This window comes from Neolamprologus brichardi, chromosome 13, assembly GCF_056152115.1.
Source record: "Neolamprologus brichardi isolate AB-2024 chromosome 13, ASM5615211v1, whole genome shotgun sequence".
Classification (NCBI taxonomy): Eukaryota; Metazoa; Chordata; class Actinopteri; order Cichliformes; family Cichlidae; genus Neolamprologus; species Neolamprologus brichardi.
Window position 1 is genome coordinate 18,883,627 of NC_142116.1, and position 19,487 is coordinate 18,903,113.

At 38.2% G+C, this 19,487-nt stretch overlaps 2 protein-coding genes across 5 annotated transcripts in view; one reads left to right on the forward strand and one right to left on the reverse strand.

Annotated features, from left to right (window-relative positions):
* wdr27 (WD repeat domain 27) overlaps positions 1–7,983 on the reverse strand; it is a 43,590-nt gene extending 35,607 nt beyond the window's left edge. For both annotated transcript variants that reach the window (XM_006800781.2, XM_006800782.2), the window contains exons 1-12: positions 7,644–7,983; positions 6,745–6,886; positions 6,386–6,510; positions 5,846–5,959; positions 5,680–5,731; positions 5,276–5,346; positions 5,081–5,195; positions 4,889–4,991; positions 3,237–3,328; positions 2,977–3,041; positions 2,163–2,275; positions 1,166–1,239 (exon numbers count right to left, since the gene is read on the reverse strand). In XM_006800781.2, coding sequence (XP_006800844.2) covers positions 1,166–1,239; positions 2,163–2,275; positions 2,977–3,041; positions 3,237–3,328; positions 4,889–4,991; positions 5,081–5,195; positions 5,276–5,346; positions 5,680–5,731; positions 5,846–5,959; positions 6,386–6,510; positions 6,745–6,886; positions 7,644–7,790 — 1,213 coding nt within the window. In that variant the 5' untranslated portion in view covers positions 7,791–7,983. The remainder of the gene's footprint in view (positions 1–1,165; positions 1,240–2,162; positions 2,276–2,976; positions 3,042–3,236; positions 3,329–4,888; positions 4,992–5,080; positions 5,196–5,275; positions 5,347–5,679; positions 5,732–5,845; positions 5,960–6,385; positions 6,511–6,744; positions 6,887–7,643) is intronic.
* Positions 7,984–9,044: 1,061 nt separating this feature from the next.
* Positions 9,045–19,487, forward strand: part of psme4a (proteasome activator subunit 4a) — a 29,422-nt gene continuing 18,979 nt past the window's right edge. Inside the window, exons 1-6 of one of the 3 annotated variants that reach the window (XM_035912078.2) lie at positions 9,045–9,748; positions 10,862–11,002; positions 11,192–11,308; positions 12,427–12,483; positions 13,826–13,870; positions 19,063–19,212. In XM_035912078.2, the coding sequence (XP_035767971.2) occupies positions 9,552–9,748; positions 10,862–11,002; positions 11,192–11,308; positions 12,427–12,483; positions 13,826–13,870; positions 19,063–19,212 (707 nt within the window). In that variant the 5' untranslated portion in view covers positions 9,045–9,551. The remainder of the gene's footprint in view (positions 9,749–10,861; positions 11,003–11,191; positions 11,309–12,426; positions 12,484–13,825; positions 13,871–19,062; positions 19,213–19,487) is intronic. The other 2 variants (XM_035912077.2, XM_035912076.2) reach the window with 2 other exon arrangements.

The following is a 19,487-nucleotide window of genomic DNA, read 5'->3' on the forward strand; positions in this document are numbered from 1 at the left end:
AAAATGTGTTTTGTGCATTGCTCGCAATTTATTCAGTCCTTCTGTTTTACTAGTTCCCTGAAATCCTTTCTATAAAATGACTTAATTCAAGCAACAGCACTCAGGGGTTATAGTACACATCATGCAAAAAGTAACAGCAGCTGATTATAATCATCTCAAAAAGCCAGGAGTCTTCAGTGCATGTGTAAGAGACCTTCAGTTGTCTTGCACACATGCAATAGAAGAACAATTCTATTTCCAAGGATCTTGGAGGTTTATTGCATAATTTGTATACAATTGTGTAGATAACTTTACGAATACAGAGGTGCATGGAGAGCAGCATGCTGGGTTAGTGTGTAAACGTTTGTGGTTTTTGGTCTGACAGTGCAGCCGCACGGCACCTCTAGACTCTTCAGTACACCCCCTGCACAGTCTGGCACTGTCAAATTCCTCAACTCCAGCTGTGAGGAGACAGCTAATACTGCCTCTCAGCACTACCTCTCTGTATGATGTATGTATGTAAATGTCAGTATTTAGTAGGTCGCTCCAGGAGAACAGTTCTAAGTCGCCAGATCCCAATCATAAACTTTATCTGTGATCCTAATGGTCCACCAGAGAAACACAAACAGGCTCACTTTACCTATGAATCCACAACAGGAAGAAGCAGCCAGTCAAAAAAATGGGTTAATGTAAAAGAAACCATCAGTCTGCATGTGCTGCTCTAACTGAAGTACCTGTTTATGAAAACAGACAGTCGTATAAAACCCCAACAAATTGAGGGAAAGGAATCTTTAAATTGTGAATGTTTGCAGATAATGAAGATGTTCTCAGTAACTCCTGAAATTGCCAAGCAGACTTTTATTAACCCAACAGTAAAATTTAAGAGGAACAAATCCCCCGAGATTGCATCAGGAAAGACCTGTTAAATAAAATCAAATAAAAAATTGACAAATCAAATATGCTGTGCTACCTGCTGTGGCAACCCCTTGTGAATAAGGGAGCTGTTGAAAGTGGCTTTTATATGTGGTCAAGCAAAAAAAAAAAAAAAACAGATAATGAGCCAGTTGTGAAATAAACTACAAAAAGGGTCATATTTTTAAAGCTCAAAGTCATCGGATAGTAGTAGGTTTCTTTTTATTCTGTGTGTATGAGTATAAGTGAGAGGTGAGTGTTCGGGGATGCTGACCTTTCTTTTTAGGATGGCTGGGCTCCTTCCTCTTGAGCTCAGTATTGAGGGGAGAATTGGGCAGCGGAGGAGAACTGAAAACAAGAGAGGGGTGAAATGGAGGGGAGGGCTGGGGGAGTTACTGGAAATGAACGAGCACAGCATTTTCCACTCTTATGGATTATTAGCCCCTCTGATTTCCAATGCCATGATATTGTTGACTCATGAAAAACCAGATGGCATGAATTTTTGTAATAGAGGAAGTTAATATGGAAATGTCAGAGTCAGAGGGCATTAGAGGCAGGAGGCCAACTTTAAAAAACAGCCCACAATCATATATAATACTGCCGGTGAGCTCAAATGACCAGACTAACAAAACTGTATAAAGGCATTGTTTTTGCAAGTTGTAACTGTCCCAAATGATTATGCTTTGGCTCACAAATAGCAAATTTGTTAAAGCAGACAAAAAGCACATTACGTTGATGAAATTAGTCCTTATTGGTGCTGCTGGACTTTGCTAGGTAATCATTTATGGAGTTATGGGTAATGGCTGAATGAATGTTCCTTCTTTCTCAGAGGACAATTTAAAACCTTTGGCATTTAAAAAGTAATCTTATTGTGACTGTTAGCTTATGTATGCAAATTTAAAAGTTTAGAATCGTATAAAGTGCAATCACTCACTAGCCAGAGCAGTTTTGTGCTTATTTCAAATAGTTAAAAAACACTTATTTTGTCTGTCATCTGTAGACTTTTTCATCTTTTTTTAATTTTATTTTTCACAAAACAAGTAGCTGAAATGCTTACTATTATACTACCCATAAAAATAAAAAGCAAAACACAGTTTTAGACCTCAAGTAGCTACACTACAAGGCCACAGTGTCCCTCATCAAGTTCTATTAAACTTGAATTTTGGTTTTGATCAGTAAGATGAAGTGAGTAGGAAAAAAAGGTTTTGTCACTGTAGATCATCAAAATATTGTATCGCTACCTAATATTTTTCAGTTAACTCCAGCTTTACCTTGGGAACACTGAAAATCCTTTGCCACAAGCCAAGGGCCTTCCTAGATCATATAGACGCACCTCCAACACGACCACACATGGGGTAAACAAAGAGCTCACTAACATCAGCATCTGTGTGGGAAATAAATTCAATCAATTAAAATTTTAATAAAAGAAAAAACACTATTCTTGTAGTAATAATATATGTGTTTTAAGTTGTTACACTGAGAGAACATTAAATACATATTGTTTTACATAAAAGTTAGCCATAGGTGAACCATAAACTCTGTCATTTAGTAGAAGTTTTAAGAAAAGAACAAAGCAAAGCTGTTTAGGGATCGGTTTTAATGCTGCAGCAATTTTCAAAAATATTGTATGTTTACATACCAGATATAGTACCAGACATGGGGAGAGGTGGTGGGTGCATTTACACTCCAACAATCATAAAAGTTAATTTGCTAATATTCTCCTGCTGAGAATACGTGTAACTGTTTACATTTATTTCCTACAGAGTTTATTATATTTGGCAATTATCCAAAAGCCTATGGAAAACTACTTTTTTCTATGATGTTGTTCTGGCCTGTCTACAAATAGACTGCTGCACTTTATTTCAATTTCTACTTAGAACCTTCAAAAGTTCAGTGACTGCATGTTACATGGTTGTGACACCAATGAAATCAGTTTTCAAATTTGCATTCAAACACACATTAAAAGCATTATATCGCACTATCCTAACTAGTAAATCCTATCTCTTTATACTAAAAACAATACCAGCAACACTGTATTAATGATAGAAGTCAAGCTGAAAAGGCAATTTTAATGGAAATACTCACAGAGTTATCACACCCTGGAGAGATGGTCCATGAGCCAGCCATGGTGATGCTCAGCTTAGGGTAATCTACAAGAAAGAAAATCATATTCATCATCATGTGGTATCACATTCAAAAAAGAAATGACAGCAACTATTAAATTTATCTTTTAATGTCTCACCAGTGGAATCTCTCAGGGGAAACCACATGTTTTATTGGAGGCATACCTGAGTTTCTTAAAGAAAGGCAGAAAGATGGGAGAAGGCATATCCCCAGCAGCCTACCTTTGAAATATAGTGCTGCTACCAGTTCAGACGTAGCCACATCGACCACATACAGACCATCAGAGCTTCCAATACAAAACCAGCTGTTGTCACTGCAGGGCCCCCAAACAGAAACATATGGAAAAACCATGTTAAGGGATTTTCTCACAAAAAGAATTTTTCATTTGGGGTCAGACAAATGACACAAAAGATCAACATACTGATGTGATGAAGTGGCAAGACATGTACACCATAAAAGTATAGGCCTTGATTCAAGTTGCCTTTGACTTCATGTAGTCTAAACTATATACATTCAGCACACTGGAAACTAATACCACAGAGAAGAAAGGAGCTCTGCTCTTTTATCCACTTCCTGCTCTGGGCTGCATGCTGAGGTTTTGAGTTTGCGGGCAATTTATGTTTGGAAGGTTTTACATTTTTGTGCATCATTATTTTCATACTACTATGTGGAATCTTACTTGAGCAGAGCCCGTGAGATACTTTAGTTTGGCACATCAAGCTGCACTGTGAGAAACATACATAACATGCTTTAGTTCCCTAGTGTCCCAATTTGTTTATATATTTAAGCTTTCCTTTTCACTCTGACACGTCAGCATCACTGCTCCTTCAACCCCTCCACCAACACAACATCCACAAGTCTCCAGAGCAAGATTTATTTATCAGTATCCAAATTTATAGAAACATACTCGCAGGGAATGATGAGCTGGAAGTCCAGATGCCAAACTCTGTTGTGCCAAACTGTACTGCTGTAATAAATCAATTATTTCAAATGTGTGCTGTCTGAATAGTGTCTAAACACTGATGCTAAGAGTGACTAGAAATGATTACTTTGTCTTATACAATGAATATGTGGCTTGCAAAGAAACTTCAACAACTTCAAATGATCACACACTGACTCTGCTTCCACTTGTTCTATAATTCACTCTAACAGTAAAGTGTGAAGTCAGTAAGTCGCTGAGCTCTGCACTGAGATCACAAGCTTTCCTTACAGCAGTTAGGAATCATACAAATCTAGTCATGTCTGCGTGTTTTTCAAGTGCCTGCCTCCTGTCACAGCAACAATATGTTTCAACGGTCTGAAACTTTATGCTTCGAGACAGCAGTTTCCCGCGATGTGTGAAGTTTCCTTCAGGTTTCCTGTGAGTGTGTGAACACGTGCAGCAATTAGTCCATACGGATGTGGCATGTCATAAGGACTTTTTTTCCAGGAGCTTGCGACACTGTGTTAATGGCAAAAATATGCAGCTTTTTTTTTTTTAAATTTGACATATGTGTTTTAAGTCATTTTGCTAATATTTTCCTGGATGACATACCATTTGCACTTTGTGGAATAATGAACAAAATAGAGCCCTTGAGAATATATATAGCTGACAGTCGTGCTTTATTAAGATTCCCTGTCAAAAATGAAGAGAACCAGATCTTCCTTGTGCTAAAATCAAACAATATGATCCACTGAGAGGGAGGAAACGTGTAAATGAAAGGCTTAGATCTTGTTTTTTCTTGTGACTAATGATTGAAAACTAATTGTAAACTACATCTACAACTCTGTGAACTAATCCATTCATCCACACTGTTTAGTTCATGTAGTTTTACCAGTTTAAAGGAAGTTATAATAAGGGTCAAGGCACCTATTCCAGCTAAGCTGTACTTACTTTTCTTGGTCACCATTGATGTCTGATAGAGGCCTACATAAAGCCATTTTGAGAACAGGTTTTGAAGTCTCCACTTTATCAGCAGACGATTTTAAAGCACACCCTGGAAGAAAACATCCAAAAGTAGCATAAAAGTAACTGAGTGAACTTTTCCAACTAGTTTAAAGAACTATCTGTTTCATGTCGCGTCACCTGCTTGATGGCTCCCAGTCTCTCGGTGCATTTGATGTCTTTTTTCCATCTTCTCAAGGTCCATTTTGGTCACAAGGTGACACTTGTGGTCGTCACTGAGAGAAAAGCACCACACCTAAAACAGACAGTTGTCTTTCAGCTTGTGGAATTTCAGTGTCTGAGCCTTTTGAGCTGCCGCGTACCTCAGTCACTAACCTGTCCATCAGTTGAACCGGTGATAAGATGCCTGTCCTCTTCCAAGAAGTATGCAGTGAGCAGTGGAGAGGCTAAAGGATTAAGGAAGTTCAATATTTTCAAACCTTCAAATTTTAGAAAATTGAAACCTATGGTTGAATAATCATAACTAATTTACTTTATGCTAATGGAGTGGCTTCTATCACAGGAACCCTGGGTACAGAAGGGAGAAAACCCCAGAAAGAGATACCAATCCTTAACCAACAGTCTAATCTGACATCCCAGTTTTTATAGTCCTATTTTAAAATAGAGTTATCATTTCTACTGTACAAAGTGAATAAGAGTATTGCAGGCTAAAGGGGCCAAGCTCAAAAGAATGAGTGTTTACTGCTTCACCAACATGATTTAAAATATTTACGTCATACCTGAAAGCACAAACGACTGGAAGAAAACAGCTTCAGTTTTTAAATCCCACACCTGACGAGACAAAAGTAAAAAGCTAAAAGTCCAAGTAAGGTGTGCACAATTTGTTTTTCTAAACCATTACACATCACTGTGGCTAAATAAAAAGTGTAAAATTTAAAGTAATACCCTAAAGGTGCGGTCTTCTGATGTGGTGACGAGGATATCGTTATTCCAGTGGCAGAACTCTGCTGATGTTACAGGTCCCAGGTGGCCCGTCAAGGTATGGATCGTTTCTGGTCTCTGATGTGGAAAAAACAACCGTAAAACTTGAGTAAGAACAAGTGGTGATTACTGTCTTGTAGTAAATATTTTTTAAAAAGTCAATGAGGTGACTGTAGCTCAGCAGGCAGAGCAGGTCATCTACTAATCTTAAAATCAGGTTTAATCCCTGGCTGCTCCAGCCTGCATACAAAATATCCTTGCACAAGATCTTAACCTCAAGTTGCTCTCTGCATCCATCAGAGTGTAAATGTGTATGAATGTTAGACAGAGCATAGAAAAAAGTGGTTGTATGAATGTGAATGTGAATTGGTGAATGAGGCACATATTTTTAAAAGCGCTGTGAGTGATCAGGTAGAGTAGAAAGTATAAAAAACAGTCCATTTACAACACTTTAGCTTAAATACATTGACCAAGTGGAAGATGTGCAGCATGATCATCTGGTACCTTTGAGCTGAGAATACATGCAGTTGCTCCCGTGCATGCAGCCACTCGTGCATCAGAGAAACAAAATGAAAGATGAACAACCTCCCCAAGCAAAGTCCCGATAACTGTTCCAGCTGCAACTTTACCTGCAAACCAAAATGTTTGTCTGCTTACATTTAAACTTAACTCGGGAAAATTATCATTTTCACTACATCACGTAATATGAAGCGTGTGTTAAAGTGGCTCTGCAACATTGCAAAACAGAGCTCTATAATGGGGAAAAATGTGTGTGATTTGGGATGGAGAAACGCTTTACTGCAGAGCACTTCTCACAGCATGCAACAATTCAGGGTCAAACACACAGAACTATGTATCTTTACCCTCCTGTGTTCTCTTCTGGCACAATTCAATATCCCAGACAATGACGTAATCAGCAGAGGCGGAGCAGAGGATAACAGGACTGCTTCTTTTTCCAAAAGTAAGGGCACTGATGTCACCATGGTGACCAGTTAGTACGAGGGGCTATGAAAAAAAAATACTTTAGTAAAGCATAAAGAATGGTCAATGGTCAATAAGGTCAATGACATAGCAGCTCATGTATCTCACAATCCATTACAATTCACAGCTAATCGCCTAAAGTGACAAACATGACCTTGATCTCTAGCACAATTTTAAACAAAGATCTATTTAGTAGGTTCCCTACTGTCTGACAAAAACACCAGGCCATTTGTGACTGTGCATAAACGTTTCACCGGTTTTGCCATTTTTAAATGCACTATGCTGGAATCCACATAATCTGGCCCAGGGCTAGTAAATGTGTAAGACAGAGAGGTTAAACAGCCACCTGCTGGCCTTTTGGGGTTAGTGACACTGTTTCTTCCAGATTAGTTCACCTTGAAACAAACTGGCTGGCAAAATGACAATAAAGTCCTTCGTGTAAGAGGAAAAGCAATCTGTCCACGCGTGGCTTGTTTCGCGGTCATGGCACGAGTGAATTAAGAAACGAAAAAGAAAGTTGTCTGAATGCAGATGAACTGTTTGTTTAGTTTGCCATGATATGCTAAATCTAACGTGCAAATCTGGTAGATTTATTGTAAGCTTCGCTGCAGCATTTCGGTAGGAATCCATCTCTTCGGGTCAAACATTCAAACAAATACTTTTTAATGACATTTTTGTATATATATGATTTTTTTTAGATGTATTAAATTGTTCTGACGCTCTGTAGCCAGAGTGCGGACCATGGTGCAGACACTAACAAATTACTTAAAAACTAACAAACCTTCTGCTGTCCGTCCTTTGTGCTGTAAACGAGCACTTCCTTGCCGTGCTGTGGTATGCTATAATAAGAGTAACAGCATGCGAGCTGCCGGTGTGACAGGAGTCTGTCACAAGTCAAACTGAGCTTTTCAGTCAGCATCTTTGCCATCTGTCACAGGCTAACACCGGGACACAACCCTCCGCCTGCTGTGTTACGATCGTAACGCTAATTATCTCCTGGAAAAAGTGCGTGGAGCGTCATTATTAACTGTGTGTGCGTACTCATACGGTTACTGTCGTTATTATTAACTGTCCATGCTCGTCGACACTTTAATCGCTTTAGAAATGTTGATCGTTGCTATGACACCGAACAAACTTCCGCCACGACAGATCGTCTATGTAGCAGCGCTTCACTCAAGGTGTAATACTAATGCTAGGCACGCAAATTCGCACTGATTCCTGGTTTTGTTCTCTCACATGCTTTAATCACGTTTGTTGTTTTAAAAATGTCTTCACGCAACATTTCGATCATCAAAACTGTACGCTTTGCCCAGTTTATGTAGCTTTTGCATCCAACTCCAGAAGTATTTGGAATTAGGGTTAGAGTGGAGGCTCTATAATAAATCATCCGTACTTGTACTTCACCATTTGACCGCAAGATGGTAGTCCCCGTTAGATTGTGTGCTTCTTTCTGTTTAAAAAAATAGAGAGTGATTTGAGTAACAATCTACAGCATACAACAGAGTTACTTAATTCAATTTAAATATAAAAACTTAGGTGGCATTATTGATTACAAGGTTATTTTGAGCTTGTTTTTATATTGTTAATGTTGCTCATCATCATTAAGGTATAAATAATTTTATATTAAATATTTTATATTATTGTTAGTTGTAGAATTAGTAGTAGTATGCGCACAAGTGTTTTTTTCAGGATTTTATTTTATTATAAGTTTTTACAAGGATTTCAAGTTGCTGGGGACCCACAGAAAAGATGATTCCATCAGAATTGTATTGTATTTTTAATTGCATAAAAAAGTATAATAAAAACACAGTCCGATCACATCTGTAAATAAGCTCGTTACAAATTAAACTTTGCAAAGAAAGCAAGTTAGCCCATGATAAACTGATAAACAGTGATAATATGCTCAGTGGCATATTCAGTCTGCTTAAATAAGTTCACTTTAAGCATTTTAAAGCAAAATAAAAGCATAATACCGCTTTTATTAATGCTTTTGTTGTAATTCACATTGCAACCTTGTGCCTAAAGTGTTCTGTAAAAAGAAAGTTCTTCATGGCGAAACGAAGAACCAATTTCTGCAGCAGAAGACATCAGAGGACAAGAAGTCTTAAGTGGATTTCGAGTCATCCTGTTTGCTAACAGTTTATAAAAAGAACTAACGGAAATGTGGGTTGCTGGGAATCGTAGTTCTCCCTTTGAGGTAGCGGATATGACGCATGTGTTGTGCAGCGGGTAGCTGGGTGTCGTCCGCAGTCTCCTTTGCTGTAGTTGGATGAATCAGTCGACGTTGACAGTCAATGGGATATGACAGTGCTTTTGTAGTACACCGCTAACTTTAGCTAGCCCGTTAGCTGGCTGTCAGGTCTTTAGGAGTGCGTTAGCCGAAAGAGAGAATTTCCAGTGCCAAGGCATTTTTGAACAAAGTTGTACAATTCGTCCGCCTTAATATAAGATGACGCTGATGATGTTTTCGGCTAAAGGAAGCTAATTTAACTTAAGCTAGATGGCTAGCTACCGTGTCATCAACTTGTGAATGTTATAACTTAGTCACTGTGCGGGCCATAATAACCTTATTCATTGGAGAGTGTAGCTAACTAGCCGTTGTATTAGCCGGGTAGCATTACAGCGTGAAGTGAGAATCGAAACGAAGTTAAAGTAGTGCTAGTGAAGCTAGCTAGTTTTAACTCTTAGAATGAAAAAGACACAGCCTGACACATTGGATTTTGTTCCTCAAAAAGACATCGTATACAACAAACTTCTGCCGTACGCGGACAGGCTAGACGCTGAATCCAATGATATTTTGAGTAAGATAAAGGGAAACTTGGGCCGAGCTGTTCAGCTTCGAGAGATATGGCCCGGTGTCCTGTTTTGGACGAGGAAACTTTCCACGTAAGTAACACTAATCTCTAATGTCCTAATGTAACAGTTGTTGCTCACTTGGTAATGTTTGCAATATTGAGCCTATTGAGAAGTAACGCAAACAACATATATTTTTACCACTGTAACTCGTAAAGTGTAAAATGCGGTGTGTTTATTATATAATACGCCGAAGTGTTTTGTAGGAACTGTGCGCACACTGATCAGTCAAACCGAAAACTTTGATTTGTTTTGCGTGTTTTACGAAACACGGTCGTTGCCTCACGGCCTGCTGTGCTTAATTACTTATAAAACGCTACACAGCTTTGAATGCCCGGTAGCTACAGTCTGTCGGGCATCTGATTAGGGACTCTACGGGTTTCATAATCAGGCCAGTGTCAAATACACAACCTGACCCAGACAGAGCGGCACAGTAGTGGGTCATTTAATTCCTGTTCTGCAGCTGACATTTTTATTTTGAAGCAGCGAGTCAGATGACGGCTCACCAGATATCGCAAAATTAAAATTTTATGGTTTCCTGTTAAACTGCCTCAAAGGCGGCCCTTGTGCATAACCACCTTTTGATATGCATTATAATAGTTTAAGATCATGTTTCAGTGGTCCACGTGGCTTTCTGTTGAATGTTTGTGCCAAGCTCTTCAGGTGAGGACATATATGGTCTTGCTTAACTCAGTACAGTGCATAAACATGACATTTAACATTTAACCCCCAGATTTCACCAGCAAAAAAATATTGTCGGTATGGATAGTTGATTACATTATGCTGTTTGATGTTGTACGTGGTTACAGGCCTGCTTTAATCCGTTTCAGTCCCAAAAGCTGGCTCATTGCACTTTTCAGGAGTGACTCACTGCCGGATCAGGCAAACAGAAAGTTGACTGTTATGCTGACCCAGATTGTGTTTACCAGTATTTTTGCACTTAAAGATTGATTAAAAAAACATTTTCATTTTAAATTGTCTACAAGCTTTATTCAAGTGTAGTATTTATTTTAAATATGACTTTTCTTAAATTATATTGATTACCAAGTTCATTACATTCCTGTGTCTTATACATGTAAACACTTTTGACCTCTTACTATCTGTCCTGAAACTGGAGTAATTTTCCCGCATTCTCTTCTCCTTAAGGTACATGAGACTGTATGGGCGCAAATTCAGCAAAGAAGACCATGTGCTGTTTATCAAGTTGCTCTACGAGCTAGTGATGATACCCAAACTGGAGATCAGCATGATGCAGGGCCTTGCTCGGCTTCTTATTAACCTCCTCAAGTAAGAGTGGTTCCTGTCTGGTTTACTTAACAACTTGTACAGATGTGTGTTTTGGTTTCTCCAAGAGTGAAGTTACATTTAAACATGCCGCGTGCTCACCAGTGATGATTTGTCTGGTGAAGACTGCATGATCAGGTAGCTTTTGCGTGTTTCTCAATTTCTATACATATGTCATCTTCATATTAACAGGAAACGAGAACTCCTGTCAAGGGAGGACCTTGAGTTGCCATGGAGACCGCTGTATGAGCTATACGACAGGATCCTTTTCTCAAAGACGGAGCATCTCGGCCTCAACTGGTTTCCCAAGTATGCCTGTGGTTTTAAGTGAAGGCTGCAAATGTTGTTATTAAAAAATAAATAAAAACAAATGAAAATTGTGCTTAAACTTAGAAATGAGGTATACTTTTTGGTTTAGCTGTTGAGTCAGATTTCACAAATTAGGTGGGATGTTTTTTAAAAGCAGCAGAAAATGTGCTTTAGGCAACATTTATTTCACGGTTAGTCTGAACTGCACATATGGCAGTCAAATTGCACTGAACAGCTCCTCCACCTCTACATTGTTTTAAAATATGTGATGCAATCATCTTTATTAATACTTCTTTGTAACTTTAAAAAAAAAAAAAAGCAACTATTTCCTATTCACAACCTCTTTAACACAGCACTTGACCAGCTGTGTGGAGGTTGGAGGAAGTCTGATTCCCTCCAACACTCCTGCTATTTATTAGTCAACTTTTTGTTGCAGTTTTCGTGTGCGCAGCAACGCTGTCTCAGAAAAAGAATGTCCTGAAATGTGCATTATCATATTTATTGTTTTAAAATGACTCATTTCTCATCTTTCTCTAAGTTGGCCAACTCTTCACTCTGCCTGCCAGTGCGATTGTCAAATGTTATCAGGAAGGATGTCTTAAAAAGAAAAAAAGCTTGCTCCGCAACATCACGACCTGGCCGTTAGAAGTCAAATTTTTACTTTTTTCATTTCATAACTTCAGTAGACTGTTTCCCTGGTGTTAACATCCATTTATTTATTTTTCTCAATTCAAATTAAAAGGGATCCCTTGTGATAGTTGCTGTTTAATTCAAATTATGGCCTGGTTATTTTCAAACAGACTCGGCATGTCTTCAGAATAGTTTTGTAGAGATTTTACAGTGTTGTTCTGTCCTGTACAAGACGTTCCCTGTGAAGTTCTTAGCAAGCAGTGCGAGGTGCTCTTTTAGGGTGCTATGGGAACATTGCTACTTTGCTAGCAAAATGCTTTCACATTGAGCCAATGTAAGCAAGCTGCTTTGGTTGGTCAGCTAATCCTTGTCCAGCCCATATTAATGCACACAAAAGATAATATGTTGTATAAGTTGCTGCACAAGTAATAGGCACTATCTTGTGTGCTGAATGTTTTTTTTATGCCTTTGTCTCCTTTTACATTCAGTTATCTACGGCCTCGTTCATCCTCTAAACACGTAATGATAAAATTGGTTCAGAGGTGGTAAGGATAAACATTTCTCTTTGTGTTTTTTGTTTTTTTGTTTTGTTTTGTTTTTACTTTGAATTCATCCTTTGAGACACCATGTTGCATGTGAAAGTAAAAACTGGACACCCCATATGCAGCTTGTGAGAGAAGGAAAAAAAATCAGAAGTTAATCAATGTTAACATTTCACCCATATTGGAGACTGTCGCACTGCAGCTAACAAATTTTTGTATCATTCTACTCTTCCCGATAGCAACCATTAGCTCATATTAATAGATGATTCTTTTATTTAACATGTTTTCTTACATGCTTCTAATCTTTCATGTTATGTTATGACAGCATCAGATTTTGATGACCATTATTAAGATGTAGTACAGTTTACAGTATTTATGACACACTGTGAAGCATTCATTATGTTTTATGCTTGACTTTAGTTTCATTAACTCATAAGCTGTCTAGCTTTTTGTTGTTTTTCTTGTTACACATCCCCACTCTAACCTGCTTTGAAGTCCTTGGTTTACTGAGCAGCATTTTCAAGAGTCTAGATGTTTAGGAGCCCACGTTTTTATAATTTTGTTTTTAAAACTATAAACATTTTTTCTAGTATTTGTAGGTTATATAGCGTGGTCCTTACCACAGAGTGCACTCGCTCACATTTTTCTGCTGTTGGATTTGCATATTTTGGGGGTTTTAGCTGGTGTGTTGTGGGCTTACAGTGTAAACAGTAGATCAGTAGGTTGCAGTTTGGCTTGCACAGCATCACCCATAATGCGGCTATCGATTAAGAATTAAATCTGTCGGCTACAGCTATCTAAAGACTCGAGTGATGCAAAGACGGATAACAAGCTGTTGAGTGGTATTTTTCAACCAGGCATGGTTTGACTTTGCATGTCAGTAGATAGATGGGATTGTAGAAAGGAGCCTAAGAACTCTGGTTATATCACTCCCTGTCATTCAGTCTTTATGTGAAGATAGTCAAGTCAGGAGTTTTTCATTATTTTTTTTTAAACTAGTGAAAAATTCGTAAACGACGCTAATGTATCATATTTGTAACTCTGTTATGTAAGAGTTCTGGTGGTGTCAGTTAGAAACAGATTAACGTGTGCATCTTTATTTTGGCTTGAACCCAGTTAGTAAGCTCAGACAGTACAGGTAACATTTACTCTGCTTGTATTATCACTATACACCAACCTGTAAACTTTCCTTTTTCACAGCACGTTAGTCAGATGTGTCAAGAAGTTTCTGTGTGCATGCAATTAAACTGAGATTGCACTGATGTGAAAGCTGATTAACTGTAACCAACATCAGTCCTTTACTGACAGCCTAATAAAAAACTTTTCACTCCTTTTTTCATTACAGCTCTGTGGAAAGCGTGTTGAAAACACTTGTGAAAAGCTGCAGACCGTAAGTACACCTTAATATATCAATTCATGAATGTCCTCATTTTACCTTGTCTTTGGATTTAGGAGTTTAATAGTACTGCAGATGTTTGGTTTAATAACTGCGTGTCAGTCAGAGAATGTCTTGTTTATATGCATATTGCGTTTCTTAACCCTTTGTTTAAAAGTTGGGCAAAGAAGCTCTATGTAGTGTCATTTTATTATTGCAAAGCTTCAGGTTCACCAAAATAGTACACTTGCAGGTATCTTAGGTGAGCACTAGGATTCGTCCTTAAGTTTGCACTTAGGCAGATAATCCTATTATCTTATCTAATTCTGTCTTGTGTGAGAGTTTCCTCTTAGTGTGAGAAGCAAGAATGATTTGTGGTTTGCTGCTGAGACGCTGTGGATCAGCACTGAGGGAGAGGGAAGGACACTTGGTTTTGTTTTATTTATTTATTTTTCCCCAGGATCACCAGTGAATACAAAATCACAGAGATGGCTAGGTGACCTGAAATAACCTGCAGAGTTTAAATAAACGCAGAACAGACCATGAAAATCCTCTCAGGTCTTTGACCCCTGTGGAACCGTAGGATTTATCCTAATAGCTAAAAATGTGCCAGGTGTATGACTTGTAATCTCCCATCTGTGGGACATTGTGCTCTAACACTGGAATTTCAGTAGCTGCTGCTTGTGTGTAGTTGAGTCACTTGTCTGTAATGTGAGCACAAACATGGCAGATGATGTCAACGAATAGATACTCAAATGAAGATAATGGTTTACAGTTGAATGCTTTTGCTCTGAAGCCATATAAAGTCTTATTCGGTACTCTAATGCAGCGGTCCCCAACCCCCGGGCCTCAGACCGGTATCGGTCCGTGAGTCGTTTGGTACCGGGCCGCGAGAGTTGAGGCTCAGGTGTGAAATATATAGTTTTCAGGGTTTTTATCGGTTTTCAGCGTTATTTTGTTATCGTTTTTATCGTTTACTCATTTTCCTGGGTCTTTTCACGTGTGTTATGAATAAATTTTCTTTTTTCGGTACCGGTACTAGTTTTATTTTGTTGTATTTATCCGCAACACTTTAAAGGCCGGTCCATGAAAATATTGTCGGGCATAAACCGGTCCGTGGCGCAAAAAAGGTTGGGGACCGCTGATCTAATGGTATTCTGAATAGTTAGAATAATGAGGAAATAAAATTTATATTGATTTATTTTTCCCATGTAAGCTTATTGCTCTCATGTAAAGAAAAAAAATATTGAATGCAGGATTTTTTTTTTCCCTGGCAGTATTTTTACAACGTGATATTTTCTGTTTTAATGAAGAAAAGTACTTTGTGTGCTTCTACAAATGGCAGTATTACTACAGAAAACCCCCAGAAAACAAAACAAAGAGTTTGCCTGGATTTTCCAAATTACCAGTTCAGCCCCTGTACTCTTAAATTAGATTTTCTGATCGATAATTCAGAGAATACTTTGACTATTTCAGGCAGAACTTGTGATAAATGGTCACCCTTACCAAGGTTATTATCGTTAACGAAAACTAACGAAATAACAAAAACTAGAAGTGAAAAAACATTTTCGTTAACGGAAATAAAAATAAAAACAAAAAAAGGAAAACTAACTAAAACTATGAGTGTTCACAAAACTAACTAAAATTAACTAAATTTATAGCAAAAATGTGTTTAGTTTTCATTGATGTGTCATACAATAGTCAAGGGTGAAAATGAAGTTTAGTTTACAGATTTTTTTCTTGCTGTGTCTAATTATGCCAGCAGGTGGCAAGTACGTTAGTCGAGTCGTCTGTGTTGCTGCTTCGTCCACGCGCAGAATCATGTCAGGAAAAGTCGGGAGCCAGAGTCCAATTTGGGATTACTTTGAATATGACTGTGTTTTGGATAAAGCAAGTGTCTTGTAGTGGAAAGAGACAAATTATGAGGGACATTTCTAAAGGGAAAAAAATCCCACAAACCTTAAAGTGCACTTGAAAAGCTCACACAAGAAGGCTAACCTAGCTTACCTTGAGAAGGTAAGGGAGCACACTCAACCCTCATCCCCACAAAACAGAAGCTAACCCCAGGCAAGGCAGCGTGATGCATCCAGAGACAACAGGACGGGGATATCTACATAACTGTGTGAGTCAATTGGCTTCAAAAAGTTTATCAATTCACTTGAACCAAAATTACGAACACCCGGTGCTGCGAGAGTTAATAGTCTCATTGAGGCCAATATATACATTTTATAGTTGCCTGGTATCAATGGTTGTTCATCTGCCTTTATTTATTTATTTATTTAAAGAACCCATAGGTGGGAATGTGAGTTGTCTGTCTCTGCGTGTTAGCCCTGCGACAGACAGGCGACCTGTCCAGGGTGCAGTATGGTAGCTGGAATAGCAACATACCCAAGGATAAGCAGAATGACTGATATGATGAAACTGGGATTTTGTTACACTTAATTATTGCAAACACAACTAAAACTATAACTGAAACTAATCAAAACTAAACTGAAACTAAGGATTTTCAAAAAAATAAAAACTAAACTAAACTAGCAAACAATTGGTAAAAACTAATTAAAACTGATATAAAATTGAAAATCTGAAGTCAAAACTAAATAAAAATAAAAACTAATGAAAATTGCAAAACTATTAAAACCCTGACCCTTGCATGCAAAAATGACTCCTTAAAGTTGCTGTAATGTGCATTGTCAGTATCAAATCGTGTGACTTGACCACACCTCTGAATGTTTAATTCTCTTTTCCGCTGTTCCCAAGAGTAGCCTGTGTATCTGTGTTTGTGTGTTTATCATCAATCTGCTCCTGTCCTGTCTGGATTTGTATTAGCAAAAATTAATGAGAGGCAAATGTCTGAACCTTACTACAGAGTCAGGGCTCGCAAAATCGCTAGCCCGACGTCCCGGGGCTAGCGATTTTTCCAGTTGGGCTACCAAAATCTATCTCTGCCCTGCCCGTCGGGCTATCATAGGAAGGAAAAATATATGTCAATGCTTTTGACATGTAAATGTAGCTGGGTAATTATGTCATTGGCATCGGTGAGCCACTGTCAATATGTGACATATTGAAATTGCGTTTGAATTTGCGCTTGTTTTTTGCTTTCACTTTGCAATCGCGCAAACTGTGTATAGAGAGCGACAGCACTGATTGGTGAGTGACGATAATTTGCGCACCAATTCCTCTGACATCGTCTTATCAATCGTTAGCTTACTATGCAAACATGACAAGTGAAATCTCCCGCAGCAAGCTTAAACATGTGAGAGGTTGATCGCGCAGAGAATCGCTGAGCGTTATGTGAGTGCGTGTGTAAAAGCAGCAGGATATATATTTTAGTTCTGCTGAGCCAAATAAGACAGGTCAGGGTGAAGAAGTGACAGCCAAAGAAAAGCTAACCACAAAAAAGTTATGACAAATCAGACTATAAGGCAAAAAGAAAGTGCAGCTTTATGGTTTCATGGACAAAATAATTTTTGTGGCTGCAATATGATGAGCTAAATAACCAGGGGTGCACATAAGTGGTCCGCAGGTGCGCATTCGCTGTCAAAATAAAAAACGCGCACAAGATAAGAAGTTGCAGTGCGTGTTTGCATACATAAGATTTTCTGGAGGAGGACATACATTTGTTTAGAACTCTTAAAGATGTGGAAGAAGCTCCTTTAAGCAATTACTTTGGTGTTCCTCCACCTCCAAAGAAATGTCAGAAGGAGTCCGAACCACAAAAGAAGCGCGTATTCTCGGAAAAGTGGTTGCAGGAGGTGAGCTGGCTTCTAACAAATGATGAACGCACAGAGATTTGGTGCAGAATGTGCTGTGAAAATGCCACTCTAGCGGACAAAAACACTGCCTTTTATATGGACGCAAACGCACTCTGCAACTTCTTATCTGGTGCGCGTCTTGTATTTTGACAGCGAATGCGCACATGCGGACCACTTATGTGCACCCGTGTAAATAACATAATGTTCTGTCGGGTGTGTTGTTGGTTTTCCCTCGATTCCTGAGTCGGCAAGCGCCTTTGTTACTGGGACCAGTAATTTTAAGAAAGGCCCCCATTAGAACCCATGAGAAATGCAAGAAATGCATTATTGCTCAGTCTGCAATATCTTTCCCAGAACAAACACCAATTGCAAATAACATACTAAAAATAAACCTGAAAATCAGTTTAGAACAGTGTACTATGTTGCAAAGAGTGAACTACCACTGGCACAATTTAGCAGTCTTTGCAAACTTCAAAAAGCAAATGGCCTAGATCTTGGTTCCACTTGCCTCTTACCCGTGACTTCAATGGAAATGTCAAATTCAGGATCTGACACAGACTGATTCATGTCCTACAGTTCTTACAAGTTCATAGAAATTTCTGTTCAATTAGAACCAAGTATTTGAATTGATGATTGTAATTTTTATACAATGTTGTAATTTGTGTTTCAACAATTTTTTGATTGTTTTTTTTCCATTACAATATTATACTTTAATGTATAATATTGTAACGGAAACAAAACATCAATCAAAAAATTGCTGTCTTTTTTATTCAGGCTACTTACATTTATTTTGGGCTACCAAAAACTGAAGAGTCCCTGCCCGAAGGGCTACCATGGATTTTGAAATTTTGCGAGGCCTGAGATTAGAATTCTTGTCTTACATTACAACGTAATAAAATGTATTCAGCAATTAGAAATAAGAAATCATATTCAGCATCAGGCAAACTGTTATTTATAATGTTGATAATTTCATAATAGATGCATCTTAATTCGCTTAAGTAGAATCAGCAGTTTTGAAGGTTATTATTAGTCTAGTCTTAAGTAATTCTGACCCAGGCCTTGTTTCATTGCTGGTTTTAAGTACTCCTTAGAAGTTGTCAGTCTCCAAACCTGATGTACATGTTCAGGTTGTCCATCTTTGAACCACACTTTAAGCTCCTTTGAAGGTTGAGATGTTTCATCTGTTCATGTACAGTGACTGGCCATTTTATTAGGTACAACTGTGACCAGCCGAAAACTGAAAATGTAAGAGTTTGTTGGTTCTAGTTGAACTTGTTGTGTTTTTGGATTACATATTAAACATTTCTCCAATAAAGTGGATGGTAGTGTATTTTTATGAGCAATCATGTGAATGTTGGTGGTATTGTCACCATGTGTATATAATAATGATAAAAAATAAATAAATTTAAAAAAAAGCAAAACTCTGATTTTGTTTCTCTCTCTACCTTCATGCAGGTACTTTTCAGAGGCGGCTACTCAGGAGATGCTGGATGAGTGGAGACCACTCCTTTGTCCCTTTGATGTCACCATGCAACGAGCAATCAGCTACTTTGAGCTCTTTCTACCAACAACTCTGCCTCCAGAACTGCATCACAGGGGCTTCAAGTATGAAACCTCTTTTATTCTCTTACATGTACACTGCTATTCAAAGTTTGATGCGAAATCAAAGAGAAAGTATTTAAAAAAGAGCTATGATATTTAACAGTATGTCTACACAGGCCTACACAGTCATGTGTTCCAGTGGCAGATAGTGCTACGTAATTCAGTTTATTAAAAAACTTCACCAGTTACGTTGGCAGTTCTTGTGTTGATAAGGAAAGATTTTCACTCTTCTTTCAACTTCAGCTGCTTGACTTTATGAAGAATCAGCCTTTGTATGT